Raw genomic sequence first — 16,710 nt, 5'->3', positions numbered from 1 at the left:
AGGCCCTGGGTTTGATCTCCAGCACTGGACCAAATAAAAAAGGAAAAACTAAGTGAATGTCTTAGAGGTATGTGCTCACAGTAACTACCTGACTTTTGGAGTTAGACACTGCTTGTGTGATTTGGCAAGACCGCCTCATCACAATAATTCAAGATGTCCTGTCTTTTGAGTAGTGATGAGACTTGCCATGCAGGCCTGCTTACTTTGAGTCTTGAGGTCTTAGGGACTGGAAGGATCCTGTAAACAGCTACTATGTATTTTATTTCTCTCTATGTCATTTGACGCTGTGCTGCTCTGGCTTTACCTGGGTTTAGCTTTTCAGTTACCCATGCTTTCTTCCCACCTGCACGTGTCTAGTGTAAGTTACATGTATAATTCTCAAAGCTCGCCCATTCATTCATTGACTTCCATTTGTGTTTGAATATGTGGAATGCCGAGTATACAAAGATAGGTGTCAAAGCTGGGGGACTTTTCAGTTTTCCACCATGGCACCATTTTTGAATTTTGGTGATAAGACTAGACTTTATGCTTTTACATCACTGACCTTTCCTAAACCATTATCTATTAAGCAGTGAGAACTACTCACAGAGTGGCTGGTGTGGGCTGCCCCTCACAAACCCATATTAAAAGACAGCTCCTTCTCATGATGGGTAGGTTCTTGCTACATAAGCATTGAATTGTTGACTTAGGATATTACTTAGCTGGACAGCTGACTGAGCTGCCTCAGGTAGGAGGTGGCTCTTGGGAGAACTCTAATGCACATGTCTAGTGTTAGATCTAGTGATAGGTGGCAACATGATAGGTGTCACTGGGAAGCCCACACACAGCATGGGGGCTTCTAAGTTCAATTAAAATATGTTTAATTGACAGAAAAATTTGTTACAGTCTCTAAATGTGAAATTGCTTATTGAAATTTAGCTGTAAGTTTACTAAAATCTTTTTATTGAAGCCACATTCTTTGTTCAGAGACGATGCTTTCTTGAAAGAAAGAAAAGCAAATTCCTCACATAATTCACTCAAAACATAAATTTATGTCCAAACATTTTGATATCAGCAGAGCTGCATACTTGCAGGGAGTTGCAGACACGCTTACTGGGGTATATAAGCAGCTCTGGTAGATGAGAAAGCCTCCTATTCCTGGTCAAAGCAGAGGTGCCTTACCTGGCCTGCCCACCTTATTTTGCATTTATTCAAAAGTATCTGTAACACACACCTCAGCCAAAAGGTTAGGAACCCTAATGGGAAAGGACCCTACAAGTTGCTAAGAAAATGATTTTAAATTTTTGATGTAAAATTTGACAACTAATAGGCCAATCACAGAAAGGGGCCTTGAGAATGATGGCAGTCATTCAAACATTTGTTTAATCAGCCCCAGTTGCAGAGAGGGTAATGTAAAGCAGTGACTGCATAGCCACAGAGGAAGATTAAATAAACCAAAATTGTTCTAAAGTGTATCAGATAACCTTTGGAAATTAATTTGTGTTCAGCAGAACTTTACATTGGTACACTTTAATATAAAATTGACACTAAATTAAAGTTACACTATGAAAAGTGTTAGAGTAAGTTTTCCATATCAGCTGATAGGCAAAGAAAACAATACAATTAATATTCATGGGCTGGTGAGATGACTCAGTGGGTAAAGGTGCTTGGCTCCAAGCCTGATGACCCCTGGGATGAACATGATGGAAACAGAGAATCAACCCTATGGTTGCCATGCACACCCCCATAAATAATTCAATGTAATGATTTAAAATGTAAATAATTTAAATAATGTTAAAATTAAAATTCACATGTATTCTCTATGGACACTGTATAAATTACCTTAGTGTGGAATGTCTACTGAGTTGATCTGTGAGAGGGCCAGGCCAACACCACCCCCAATACACACACACATACACCCAGGTGATGACAAAATAATGACAGAGCCTGGGACTTGTCCAGACTTGCCCCAGAATGGGAACACTATAGTCTTCACCCACCCCTGCTAGACCTAACCAGTTAGAAATGTATTGATATGATTGCCACTTGCATAAGCCAATCCTAAGTAGAATGATCACACTGCTTTTAAAATTCCTGCAGCTGTGCTTAAAAGGAGCTTCCAAATCTCTCTGGAGGGGTCATCATTTTGCAAGGGTGCACAACTCCGCATGCATGTGGTATGACAAATGCTCTTTCTGATTGTGTCGTCATTGGTCTTTTCTCATAGGCCCTAACAATTTGCTGCTTTATTTCCTGTGCAGGCCCAAATTCCTGGAATAAGTTTTATTTATTGTCAGTTTTTTCTTTATGCAAAACTCTTTTAAATTCACTGAACAGAGTTAAAAATCACCCATTTACTTACTTGAATTCCAAGAGGTTCATTTCGTGCTGATAATCTCCCTGGACCATCTTTAAGTTTGAGGTGTGCTCTGAGGTAGATGCCTCTATCTTTCCTAAGAGCTGCATTACCTGAAGGAAGGACAAGATGTGTGTATGTGTGAACAAGCCACCAGTATGCGTGCGCGTGAGCGCGCGCGCACACACACACACACACACACACACACACACTATTGCTTTCTAGAGAAACCTAGAGCAGACCAATTTAGAAAATTATTCACTGACCAGAAGAACACTATAGCTGCCTTCAGACCTTTCCCACTTCTCTGTTACCCCAGACCAATTCTCAGGGTATCTCTAGCACTTCAGTAGAACACCAGCTGTAGCTCCCCCACCATCACCCATGCCTCATGTAGATCCCAGAGACCATCTTCCCCTGCTCCTCCCATCTCCAGCTGTATCCCAGCCACCAACCCAGGTAGACACTCCCGTCCCTACCAGAAGACTTCACCACTTCTCTGTTATCCCAGACCCAATTCTCAGGGTCGCCCCCTGTACTGGAACAGAACATCAGGGGCAGCTTCCCCTTTCCCCTGTCCATGCCCACCGTAGAGTCCTCAGACCATCTCTCCACAGCCTCCCCTTCCCCACAGCCTCCAATACCAGCAAACTTCCCCACATTCTCCCCACGCCCTCACCACCAAACATGCCAACAGAGCAGACAAGTAGAACAGGCACAACACTCAGCCAGCACACTCTCTAAAAGTCCAGAGGAAATGGAAGCCAAGGAATATAGCTCTCATCCAACCAAGACAAACCCAGAAGTCAACACCTAGACCTACAATCACCCCAAACCCACATGCCTACATACCACTGTAAAAACATAATCAATAACAGCCAGGGATGTATGTCTTCACCAGAGTCCAGCTATCCCACTGTAGGAGTTGCTGAATATTCCAACATAGCTGAAACACTGGAAAAAGGCCTTAAAAACAACTATGATGGGTTTTTTTAAACCAAGATTGTTTTAACCAAGATAATAGAGGTCCTTAAAGAGGAAATGAATTAACTCCCTTAAAGAAAACTAGGAAAACACAAACATTTGGAGGAAATCAATAAATATCTTTTTAAAATTGAGAAAAAAACAAAGTGTTGAGAGAAATAAATACAAGTGTTCAGGAACTGAAAATGGAAATAGAAGCAATAAAAAAACACACACAAAGTGAGCAAGTCCTGGAAATGAAAAATTTAGTAATGTGAACAGGAACCACAGAGACAAGTTTCATCAACAGACTATAAGAGATGGAAGAGGATCCAGAATTCCTGTCTTGTCCCTCCACCCTGCAGGGGTGGGAGAGAGAGAGAGAGAGAGAGAGAGAGAGAGAGAGAGAGAGAGAGAGAGAGAGAAAGAGAAAGAGAGAGAGAGAGAGAGGAGAGCAAGAGACCCCACCTGTACCCACTGGAAGAAGAGATGGGAAGACAAGAGTATAAGAACACATTCAACAACAGTAAGACTAATATGACACCACCAGAGCCTAGGTATTCTACACCAGCAAGACCTGAACATACCAATGCAGATGAAGTAGAAGAGAATGACCTTAAAAACAACTTCATGAAAATGATACAGGACCCCAAAGAAGATATAAGAAAATCCCTTAATGAAATGAAAGAAAAAACAAACCAAAAAAATGCAAGAAATCAGCAAATCTCTTAAAGAAAACAAGGAAATCCAAGAAAAACCAATCAAACAGATGAAGTAAACAATTCACACAGTTCAAGACCTGAAAACTGAAATATAGACAATAAAGAAAACACAAACTGAGGGAATGCTGGAAATAGAAAAGTTGGGTAAACGATCAGGAACTACAGATGCAAGCATAACTAACAGAATACAAGAGATGGAAGAGAGAATCTCAGGCACTGAACATAAAACTAGAGGAAACAGATTCATTGATTACAGAAAATCTGAAATCCAACAAATCCTTAACACAAAATATCCAGGAAATATGGGACACTGTGAAAAGACCAAACCTAAGAATAATAGGTATAGAAGAAAACAAAGAAGTCCAGCTCAAAGGTGCAGAAAACATATTCAACAAAATCACAGAAGAAAACTTTCCCAACCTGAAGAAGGACATGCTTATCAAAGTACAAGAAGCTTACCGAACACCAAAATAAAAACCCCAAACATACAGAATAAAGAATATTAAGAGCAGTGAAGGAATAAGACCAAATAATGTATAAAGTCAGACCTATCAGAATTACACTTTCATGGAAACTCTGAAAGTCCTGGACAAACACTAAGAGACCACAGATGCCAGCCCAGACTACTATATGCAGCAGAACTCTCAATCACTAAGGATGGAGAAAACAAGATAATCCATGATAAAACCAGATTTACACAATACATATCCACAAATCCAGCCCTATAGAAAGTACTGGAAGGAAAACTCCAACAAAAGGAAGTTAACTAAGTACTGGAAGGAAAACTCCAACCCAAGGAAGTTAACTACACTCATAAGAACATAGGTGTAATGTGCATCCTTCTGCCAGCCTGGTCCCAGAGCCCCATCAGTCCCAAATGAACACACAGGATACTATATTTATTACTAAACTGTTGGCCATTCGCTATGATTTCTTAATGGCTAGCTCTGAATTAATTATTAACCCACAATTACTAATATATATATATATATATATATATATATATATATATATATATATATATTTGAAGGTCCAGGACAATTTTATTAGAGTTTGAGAGAAAAACAACAAGTTAGGCAAAATGTAAATCTTGGCATCTGCCTGGAGGAGGAGGAAGACAGAGGAGGAAGAGAAAACCATGCCTTTTTTTTGCATTTAATACACATTATTTTAATACAGATAAAAGTTACACATACTGGTAAAATGTTAGAATTTTAAATATTAATTATCCAATGTTTTGAGTATTACTTATTGAGCCCTATGTTTGATAGTATCAAGCAGTTGATTATGATAAAAATTTTCCATAGTTTTTCATCCTCTGTGAAAGCAAAGGATTATCAATGTTATCATAGTCATACACATTCATATTTAGACACACACATGGGATGATATGAGCATGTGTTTTTTTTCAGTTTAAATTTAGATAGGAAACAAGGTTGCTTCACAAGTCAGTTCCAGATCCCTCTCCCTTTCCCTCCCCTCCTCCCGCGCCCTCCCCCCGACCCCCCCCCATTATCCCCTCACTTCCCCAGGGAGGGTGAGGCCCTCCATGGGGGTGTCCATAGTCTGTCATTTCAAATAGAGCAGGGCCTAGACCCTTCCCCAAGAGTTCAGGGTGAGAGTGCACCTCACATTGTTCTATGGGAGTCCAAAGTCCGGGTGTATACTCAGGATGGGTACTGATCTACTGCCCAAGGCTCAATAGATTACCTAGGTCTCCTCACTGACACCCACATTCAGGGGGTCTTGATCAGTCCCAAGCTGGATTCCCAGGCTGATGCCTGGGATTCAAGAGTTAACCTTTGTCAGCTGTTTCTGGGGGTTAAACCAGCCCAGTCTTAATCCCTTTGGTCATCAGTCCTCCCTCTCTGTTACTGGCTCTCTAGAGTTCAGCTCAGTACTTAACCAAGGGAGTCTGCCTCTTCTTCCATCAGCCACTGAATGAAGTTTCTGCTTCCCAGACTCTCTGGCCATAGGATTGTAGGCTGGCACTCCCCAGATCTATGTCTAAAATCCATATATGAGAGAGTACATGCCATGTTTCTCTTTTTGTGACTGGGTTACCTCACTCAGGATGGTTTCTTCTAGTGTCATCCATTTGCCTGCGAATCTCAGGATTCCATTGTTTTTTTCTGCAGAATAGTACTCCACTGTGTAGATGTACCACATTTTCTCTATCCACTCTTCAGTTGAGGGACATCTAGGTTGTTTCCAACTTCTGGCTATTACAAATAATGCTGCTATGAACATAGTGGAACAGACATCTTTGTTGTATGAATGGGCCTCATTTGGATATATGCCAAAGAGTGGAGTTGCTGGGTCTTGTGGTAGGTTTATTACCATTTTTCTGAGGAATCTCCATACTGATTTCCAAAGTGGCTGAACCAGTTGACACTCCCACCAGCAATGGAGGAGTGTCCCCCTTTCACCACATCCTCTCCAGCATAAATTGTCCTTGGTGATTTTGATTTTAGCCATTCTGACAGGAGTGAGATGGTATCTCAGAATTGTTTTGATTTGCATTTCCCGGATGGCTAAGGATGTTGAGCACTTTCTTAAGTGCCTCTCAGCCATTTTAGACTCCTCTATTGAAAATTCTCTATTTAGTTCTGCAGCCCACTTTTTAATTGGGTCCTTTGATGTTTTGAAGACTTGCTTCTTGAGTTCTTTGTAAATTTTGGAGATCAACCCTCTGTCAGATGTGGGATTAGTGAATATTTTTTCCCATTCTGTGGGCTGCCTTTTTGTCTTGCTGTGTCCTTTGCCTTACAGAAGCTTCTCAGTTTCAGTAGGTCCCATTTATTAATTGTTGATCTCACTGTCTATGCTAGTGGTGTTATGTTCAGGAAGCTGTCTCCTGTACCAATTCGTTCAAGGGTACCACCCACTTTCTCTTCTAAGAGGTTCATTGTGGTTGGATTTATGTTGAGGCCTTTGATCCATTTGGACTTGTTTTGTGCATGGCGATAAACATGGACCGATCCACATTCTTCTACATGCCAGCCTCCAGTTATGCCAGCACCATTTGTTGAAGATGCTTTCTTTATTCCATTGTATATTTTTAGCTTCTTTGTCAAAGATCAGATGTTCATACGTGTGTGGGTTAATATCCGGGTTTTCAATTCGATTCCATTGGTCTACCTGTCTATTTTTGTGCCAATACCAAGCTGTTTTCAGGACTATAGCTCTATAATAGAGCTTGAGGTCAGGGATGGTGATACCTCCGGACGTTGCCTTGTTGAGCAGGGTTGTCTTGACTATCCTGGGTCTTTTGTTTTTCCATACAAAATTGATTATTGTTCTTTCAAGGTCTGTGAAGAATTGTGCTGCGATTTTAATGGGGATTGCATTGAATCTGTAGATTGCTTTTGGCAGGATTGCCATTTTTCTACATTGATCCTACCTATCCAAGAGCATGGGAGATCTTTCCATTTTCTGAGGACTTCTTTAATTTCTTTCTTTAAAGATTCAAAGTTCTTACGATATAGGTCTTTCACTTGTTTGGTTAGCGTTACCCCAAGGTATTTTATGTTGTTTGTGGCAATTGTAAAGGGTGATGTTTCTCTGATTTCTTTTTCAGCCCTTTTATCATCTGTATACAGTAGGGCTACTGATTTTCTTGAGTTGATCTTGTAGCCTGCCACTTTGCTGAAAGTATTTATCAGCTGTAAGAGTTCCCTGGTAGAGTTCTTTGGGTCATTGATGTAAACTATCATATCATCTGCAAACAGTGAAAGTTTGACCTCTTTCTTCCCAATTTGTATCCCCTTGATCCCCCTTTGTTGTCGTATGGCAATAGCTAGAACTTCAAGTACAATGTTGAAAAGGTATGGAGAGAGTGGACAGCCTTGTTTTCTTCCTGATTTTAGAGGAATTGCGTTGAGTTTCTGTCCATTTAGTTTGATGTTGGCTGTTGGTTTACTGTATATAGCTTTTATTATGTTTAAGTATGTCCCTGTAATCCCAGATCTCTCCAAGACCTTTATCATGAAGGGGTGTTGGATTTTGTCAAAGGCTTTTTCAGCATCTAGTGAGATGATCATGTGATTTTTGTTTTCAGCTTGTTTATATGGTGGATTACGTTGATGGATTTTCGTATGTTGAACTATCCCTGCATCCCTGGGATGAAACCTACTTGATCGTGGTGAATGATTGTTTTGATGTGTTCTTGGATCCGATTTGCCAGTATTTTATTGAGTATTTTTGCATCAATATTTATGAGGGATATTGGTCTGAAGTTCTCTTTCTTAGTTGTGTCTTTGTGTGGTTTGGGGATCAAGGTTATTGAAGCCTCATAGAAAGAGTTTGGCAAAGACCCTTCTGCTTCTATTGTGTGGAACACTTTGAGAAGAATTGGTATAAGCTGTTCTTTGAATTTCTGGTAGAATTCTGCACTGAGGCCATCTGGACCTGGACTTTTTTTTTGGTTGGGAGACTTTTGATGACTGCTTCTATTTCCATAGTGGTTATAGGTCTATTTAAATTGCTTATCTGTTCTTGATTTAGTTTTGGCAAGTGATAGCTATCCAGGAAGTCATCCATTTCCTTTAAATTTTCGAATTTTGTGGAGTACAGGTTTTCAAAGTATGACCTGATGATTCTCTGGATTTCCTCAGAGTCTGTTGTTATGTCCCCCTTTTCATTTCTGATTTTGTTAATTTGCGTGTTCACTCTCTGCTGTTTGGTAAGTTTGGACAAAGGTTTGTCTATCTTGTTGATTTTCTCAAAGAACCAACTCTTCGATGCATTGATTCTTTGTATTGTTTTCCTAGTGTCTACTTTATTGATTTCAGCCCTCAATTTGATTATTTCCTGGCATCTACTCCTCCTGGGGGAGTTTGCTTCTTTGTGTTCTAGAGCTTTCAGCTGTGATGTTAATTCTCTGGTATAACTGTTCTCCTGTTTCTTCATGTGAGCACTTAGTGCTATGAACTTCCCCCGTAGCACTGCTTTCAAAGTGTCCCATAGGTTTGGGTATGTTGTGTCTTCATTCTCATTGAATTCAAGGAAGTCTTTAATTTCTTTTTTTATTTCCTCTTTGACCCAGGGATGGTGCAGTTGAGCATTATGCAATTTCCATGAGTTTCTAGTTTTTCTGCATTTTGTGTTGTTGAATTCTAATTTTAAAGCATGGTGGTCTGATAAGATGCATGGAGTTATTCCAATTTTTTTGTAGCTGCTGAGGTTTGATATGTTGACAATTATGTGGTCGAGTTTTGAGAAGGTTCCATGTGGTGGTGAGAAGAAGGTATATTCTTTTTTATGTGGATGAAATGTTCTATAGATATCTGTTAATCCCAGTTGGGTCATTACTTCTATTAGACCCTTCGCTTCTTTGTTGAGTTTCTGTCTGGTATTCTTGTCTAGTGGTGAGAGCGGTGTGTTGAAATCTCCCACTATAACTGTGTGGGGCTTTAGATGAGATTTAAGTTCTAATAATATTTCTTTAACGAATGTGGATGCCTTTGTATTTGGGGCATAGATGTTCAGGATAGACACTTCATCTTGGTGGGTTTCACCTGTGATGAATATGAAATGACCTCCTTCGTCTCTTTTGATTGATTTTATTTTAAAGTCCAGTTTGTTAGATATTAGGATTGCTACCCCTGCTTGTTTCTTGGGTCCATTTGATTGAAAATTTTTTTCCCAACCTTTAACTCTCAGGTAATGTCTGTCTTTGAGGGTGAGGTGTGTTTCTTGTATGCAGCAGAAGGAAGGGTTCTGTCTTCGAATCCATTCTGCTAGTCTGTGTCTTTTTATGGGTGAGTTAAGGCCATTAATGTTGAGGGATATTAATGACCATTGATTGCTCATCCTTCTTCGATTTGCAATGGTTGTTGTTGGTGGAATTATGTGTGGAATTTCACCCCTTTGTTCTTTTGGCTGTTGGTAGAGAGGGATTCTCTAATGCCTATGTTTTTCTGGTTGTAGTTAGCTTCCTTGGGTTGCAGTTTTCCTTCCAAAATTTTCTGTAGGGCTGGGTTAGTGGATACATATTGCTTGAATCTAGTTTTGTCATGGAATATCTTGTTTTCTGCGTCTATAGTGATTGAGAGCTTTGCCGGGTATGGTAGTCTGGGCTGGCATCCATGGTCTCTTAGTGTTGGTAGAATATCTATCCAGGACCTTCTGGCTTTCAGAGTTTCCATGGAGACATCTGGTGTAATTCTGATAGGTCTGCCTTTATATGTTACTTGACCTTTTTCTTTAGCTGCTCTTAATATTCTGTCTTTATTCTGTATATTTGGGGTCTTGATTATTATGTGGCGAGGGGAATTTTTTTTGTGTTCCACTCTATTTGGTGTTCTGTAAGCTTCTTGTACCTTCATTGGCATATCTTTCTTAAGGTTGGGAAAGTTTTCTTCTATGATTTTGTTGAATATGTCTTCTGCCCCTTTGAGGTGGTTTTATTCTCCTTCTTCTATACCTATTATTCTTAGGTTTGGTCTTTTCACGGTGTTCCATATTTCCTGAATGTTTTGTGTTAAGGATTTGTTGGACTTAAGGTTTTCTTTGGTTGATGAATCCATTTCTCCTAGTGTATCTTCAACACTTGAGATTCTCTCTTCCATCTCTTCTATTCTGTTGGTAATGCTTGTATTGGTAGTACCTGACTGTTTGCCCAGCTTTTCTATTTCCTGGCTTTCTTCAGATTGTGTTTTTTTTATTGTCTCTATTTCAGTTTTCAACCCTTGCAGTGTTTGCATTGCTTCTTGCAATTTTCGGTTTATCTTTTTGTCCACTTGTTGCCTTTTATGAATTTTTTGGTTTGTTCTTTCTTCCAATTCTTGCATTTTTTGCTTTGTTTGTTCTTCCATTTCTTGCATTTTTTGCTTCGTTTCTTCTCCCATTTCCTGCATTTTTTGGTTTGTTTTTTCTTCCAATTCTTGCATTTTTTGGTTTGTTTTTTCTTCAATTTCTTTGAGGGATTTTCCTATATCCTCTTTTAGGGCCTCTATCATTTTCATGAAAGTGGTTTTAAGGTCGTTCTCTTCTGCTTCATTTCCATTGGAATGTTGGAGTCTTGCTGGTGTGGAGTCTCTAGAATCTGGTGGTGTCATATTTGTTTTTCTGCTGCTGAGTGTGTTTTTGTATTGTCTCTTTCCCATCTCTTCTTCTATGCAGCGCCAGTGCCAGGGTATCAGGAAAAGAAAGACCAGACATCCAGCTGTTTGTACTAAGAGAATGCATGTGCTGCCTTTATTGCCAGGAGAGTGTGTCTGTGTGTGTGTGTCTTCATTGCAAGTGCTAAGAGGTCTCTCTCTTGTAAGAGGGAGGAGCTTTATATACAGGTTTACAGCACAGTGGAAAAACCCCCGGTAGAAGATATCGTTGTTTTCCTCCTGCTGAATGTTGATGTCAGAGGGTCAAGGCCAGGGCAGTAAGTCAGGACTAGAAAACAGGAAGCACTTGGACTGGAAAACAAGTTGCACTTGTAGGCTGACTAGCAACTCACAGAGACCCCATGGGGCTGGGGCCCAACATCTCCCCCCTTCTTTATATATAAATTAGCACCTATTTCAGGTGACGAGGACGTTAATGTCAGTCTTTTAACACAAAACCAAACATTTATAAACATTTATAAACAATATTTGGGAATGTGGGTGTTGTTCTTTCCAAGCTACTTCCTGCTGTTAAGGGGCGCTGAAATACCATGGGGATGATGACAAAAAAAATTGAAACCCAGAAACCTGTTAAAGTTCTTGTTTTTGTGGTCTGTAAAGCTGCATCATCTCAGCTGTTTAAATGTTGGATCACCTGGGCCACTGCTTCAGGTGGTCTTGCTTTATCAAACCATACTAGTCTGGAAGGAACCCACAGCTTTTTATGTTCTGTGGAAACAAAAGCAGAAATTCTTTTCCCAAGTAACCTGTCCTTATATTTACATTTATAAGTCAAAGCATTTTCAAAACATGTAAGTTGGATTACTTTAGCAGCATTAATAATCAATTGTATTTTAGCAGTTTTTGTTCCTTTCTCAGTAATTAAACAATTTAAAGACACCACAACTGTACACAGTATCCAGACTCTCTGTGTATTTTCCATTCTATATACTTTTATCTTTTCCTTTTTTTTTACTTAATACCAGTACCTCCTTTATTAACTGTTACCAATTTTCAATTCACCCACTTTTAATCCACCCTCCAACCTAGGGTGATCTCTCAGGTTCCCCTTTCTTTCCTGACCTTGGTGTCAGGTGAAGGCCTGGAGATTTAATCCAATCCACCCTCCAACCTAGGGTGATCTCTCAGGTTCCCCTTTCTTTCCTGACCTTGGTGTCAGGTGAAGGCCTGGAGATTTAATCCAATCCACCCCTCCAACTGAGGGCGATCTCTCAGGGTCCCCTTACTTTCCTGACCTTGGTGTCAGGCAAAGGCCTGGAGATTTAATTCAATCCACCCTCCAACTGAGGGTGATCTCTCAGGTTCCCCTTTCTTTCCTGACCTTGGTGTCAGGCGAAGGCCTGGAGATTTAATCCAATCCACCCTCCAACTGAGGGTGAGCTCTCAAATAAACCCTGGAGATTTGACCATTGAATTTTACTGTTAGAAGTTGAGGTACCTGTTTAATTCTTTTCTTTCTCGAGTCTCTCCTCCCCTGAGACTTTTATCTTTTCCTTTTCTTTTACTTAATACCAGTACCTCCTTTATTAACTGTTACCAATTTTCAATTCACCCACTTTTAATCCACCCTCCAACCGAGGGTGATCTCTCAGGTTCCCCTTTCTTTCCTGACCTTGGTGTCAGGCGAAGGCCTGGAGATTTAATCCAATCCACCCCCAACTGAGGGCGATCTCTTAGGGTCCCCTTACTTTCCTGACCTTTGTCAGGCGAAGGCCTGGAGATTTAATCCAATCTACCCCCCCAACTGAGCTCTCAAATAAACCCTGGAGATTGACCATTCAATTTTACTGTTAGAAGTTGAAGTACCTGTTTAATTCTTTTCTTTCTCGATTCTCTCCTCCCCTGAGTCTTCTTTCTGGCCGATCTTTCCCAGTCTTTCCAAGTCTCTCTGGATCTCAGTGGAACCTCCAATTGTGGTGCCAGCGCCACAAGCAACTCCAAGGTATCAGGGAAAGAGAGACCAGACGTCCATTTGTTTGTACTAAGAGAATGCATGTGCTGCCTTTATTGCCAGGAGAGTGTGTCTGTGTCTTCATTGCAAGTGCTAAGAGGTCTCTCTCTTGTAAGAGGGAGGAGCTTTATATACAGGTTTACAGCACAGTGGAAAAACCCCAGGTAGAAGAGATTGTTGTTTTCCTCCTGCTGAATGTTGATGTCAGAGGGTCAAGGCTGGGGCAGTAAACCAGGACTAGAAAACAGAAAGCACTTGGACTGGAAAACAAGTTGCACTTGTAGGCTGACTAGCAACTCACAGAGTCCCCATGGGGCTGGGGCCCAACACTTCTAGTGTGTGCAGAGAGAGCCCCTTACTGGTCTGGGGACCAGAGTTCCCTTTTGGTGGGTGCTAGCAAGTCCAATAATCTGGTGGTTCTTCTATTCCTTGTCCTCGTTCTGGTCCCGTGGGTGGAGAAGAAGAACAAGAATCTGGTGTGCTTAGCCTCCTACCTGGTCCCTTGGACCCTATGCTGGATCCTGTTGTATCTTATCCTGCGGCCGGAACAGCTGCTCCCCTGGTCTCCCTGGCTCCTCTGGTTTCCTGGTCTTGTTGGTGGAAGAGATGTCCTGGAGTCTGGGGTGCTTGGCTCCTGCCGGGATTGGAAGCTCTGTGCAGTTCCCAGGCGATCCGCAGGCACTGGAACACAGGCCCAGAAGCTGGCCTATTTACCTGATGCTGCCGCCGGAACAGCTGCTTCCCTGGACTCCCTGGCTCCTCTCTAATATATATATTTTATAAGGTCTTATCTTACCGAGAATGCTAGACTTGTGCCCTCTTCTCCCAGGACACACATGTCAGACTACTCTTGACTACATTTCCCAGAATCTTCCTCAACTCCTAGTCCCACATATCTCGCTTCCCTATTGGCTAACAGTGCTTTATTTATCAACCAATAGGACAATATATACACAGAAGCACTTGCCTCTGTGTATCGTCTCTTCTTTTCTGTCTAAACAATTTAACAAAGTGAAATTATATATAACAGAACAGTTTTCAAGTAAGAACTATAGTTACAATATTTAGTCCATTAACATTTAGTAAGACTTAAGGAAAGTATTTTATCATCTATCCTATCTGTGTGAGTCTAAAGTCTTATGTGTAGCTTATTTTTTGTTATAACTAAGGAAAACTATAACTATAACTATCTGTCTTCATCTCCATCAAAGACCACAGAAGTATAATATATAAACACTAGAATTGACAAAGTTTGGGTATGTTGTGTCTTCATTCTCACTGAATTCTAGAAAGTCTTTAATTTCTTTTTTATTTCTTCTTTGAGTGGTGCAATTGTGCATTATTCAATTTCCATGAGTTGGTAGGGTTTCTGCAATTTGTGTTGTTGAATTCTAACTTTAAAGCATGGTTGTCTGATAAGGTACATGGAGTTATTACAATTTTTATACCTGTTGAGGTTTGCTATGTTGCCAAGTATGTGGTCTATTTTTGAGAAGGTTCCATGAGGTGCTGAGAAGAAGGTATATTCTTTTTTATTTGGATGGAATGTTCTATAGATGTCTGTTAATCCCAATTGGGTCATTACTTCTGTTAGTTCCTTTGTTTCTTTGTTAAGTTTCTGTTTGGTAGTCCTGTCTAGTGGTGAGAGTGGGGTGTTGAAGTTTCCCACTATAAGTGTTTATATGTGATTTGAGTTTTAGTAATGTTTCTTTTACGAATATGGATGGCTTTGTAATTGGGGCATAGATGTTCATAATTGAAACTTCATCTTGGTGGATTTCTCCTGTGATGAGTATGAAATGACCTCCTTCATCTCTTTTGATTGATTTTATTTTAAAGGCTAATTTGTTAGATATTAGGATTGCTACCCCCACTTGTTTCTTGGGTCCATTTGATTGGAAAATCTTTTTCCAAACCTTAACTCTGAAATAATGTCTGTCTTTGAGATTGAGGTGTGTTTCTTATATAGCAGAAGGATGGGTTCTGTCTTTGAATCCATTCTGTTAGCCTGTGTCTATTTGTGAGCAAGTTAATACCATTAATATTTAGGGATATTAATGACCATTGATTGCTCATTTATGTTTGTTTTGGAATGGTTGATGGTGGTGGAATTATATGTGGATTTCTACACTTTTTTACTTTTGGCTGTTGGTAAGGTGGGATTATCTATTACCTATGTTTTTTTCTGGTTGTAGTTAACGTCCTTGGGTTGGAGTTTTCCTTCCAGAACTTCCTGTAGGGCTGGGTTTGTGGATATATATTGTTTGAATCTAGTTTCATCATGGAATATCTTGTTTTATGCATCTATAGTTATTGAAAGTTTTGCTGGGTATAGTAGTCTGGGCTGGCATCTGTGGTCTCTTAGTGTTGATAGAATATCTATCCAGGACCTTCTGGCTTTCAGAGTTTCCATGGAGAAGTCAGGTGTAATTCAGATAGGTTTGCCTTTATATGTTACTTGACCTTTTTCCTTGGCTGCTCTGAATATTCTCTCTTCATTATGTATGTTTGGGGTCTTGATTATTATGTGGTGAGGGGATTTTTTTGTGGTACACTCTATTTTGTGTTCTGTAAGCTTCTTATACTTTCATTGGCATGTCTTTCTTTAGGTTGGGAAAGTATTCTACTAATATTTTGTTGAATATGTTTTCTGCCCCTTTGAGGTGGGTTTCTTCCCCTTCTTCTATAGCTATTATTCTTAGGTTTGGTCTTTTGTTGGTGTCCCACATTTCCTGGATATTTTGTGGTAGGGATGTGTTGGACTTAAGATTTTCTTTGGTCAATGAATCTAATTTTTCTTGTGTATCTTCAACACCTGAGATTCTCTCTTTCATCTCTTGTATTCTGTTGGTCATGCTTGCATCTGTAGTACCTCACTGTTTACTCAGCTTTTCTATTTCCTGCCTTCCTTCAGATTGTGTTATTTTTTATTGGCTCTATTTCCGTTTTCAACCCTTGCACTGTTTGAATTGTTTCTTGCAATTTTTGCTTTGTTTTTTCCTCCATTTGTTGCATTTTTTGGACTTTTTGGTTTGTTTTTTTCTTCCATTTCTTGCATTTTTGGTTTGTTTTTTTTTCTTCCATTTCTTGCATTTTTTGATTTGGTTTTTCTTCCATTTCTTTAAGGAATTTTCCCATATCCTATTTGAGGGTCTCTATCATTTTCATGAAGTTGTTTTTAAGGTCATTCTCTTCTGCTTCATTTGCATTGAAATGTTTGAGTGTTGCTAGTATAGAGTCTCTAAAATATGGAGGTGTCATATTTGTATTTCTGTTGCTTAGTGTTGTTTTGTACCGTCTCCTTCCCATCCTTTCTTCTAATTTGTGCAGTAAGAGCCCCTTACTGGTCTGGTCGTTAGGGGACCAGAGTTCCCTTTCGGTGGGTGCAAGAAAGTCCAATACTCTGGTAGTTCTCCTCTTCCTGGTCCTAGTCCTGGTCTGGTCCTGTGAGTGGAGAAGTGGACCAGGAAGCTGTTGTGTGTAGGCTCCTGCTGGGAGGGGAAACTCAGTTGCAGTCTCCAGGCACTGGAAAGCAGGCCCAGAAACAGGCCCCAAATTGCCTGGTTCCATGGGTGGAGAAGAAGACCAGGAAGCTGTGGTGCCTCGACTCCCACC

The 16,710-nt window shown here is 40.2% G+C and overlaps 1 protein-coding gene across 2 annotated transcripts in view; it reads right to left on the bottom strand.

Moving 5' to 3' along the window:
* Fam81b (family with sequence similarity 81 member B) overlaps positions 1-16,710 on the bottom strand; it is a 94,828-nt gene that overhangs the window by 14,762 nt on the left and 63,356 nt on the right. For both annotated transcript variants that reach the window (XM_040729059.1, XM_040729058.1), the window contains one exon: positions 2,342-2,448. In XM_040729059.1, the coding sequence (XP_040584993.1) occupies positions 2,342-2,448 (107 nt within the window). The remainder of the gene's footprint in view (positions 1-2,341; positions 2,449-16,710) is intronic.

Source organism: Mesocricetus auratus, unplaced genomic scaffold (assembly GCF_017639785.1).
Source record: "Mesocricetus auratus isolate SY011 unplaced genomic scaffold, BCM_Maur_2.0 Super-Scaffold_100020, whole genome shotgun sequence".
NCBI lineage: Eukaryota > Metazoa > Chordata > Mammalia > Rodentia > Cricetidae > Mesocricetus > Mesocricetus auratus.
This window is presented reverse-complemented; position numbering and strand designations above follow the sequence as displayed.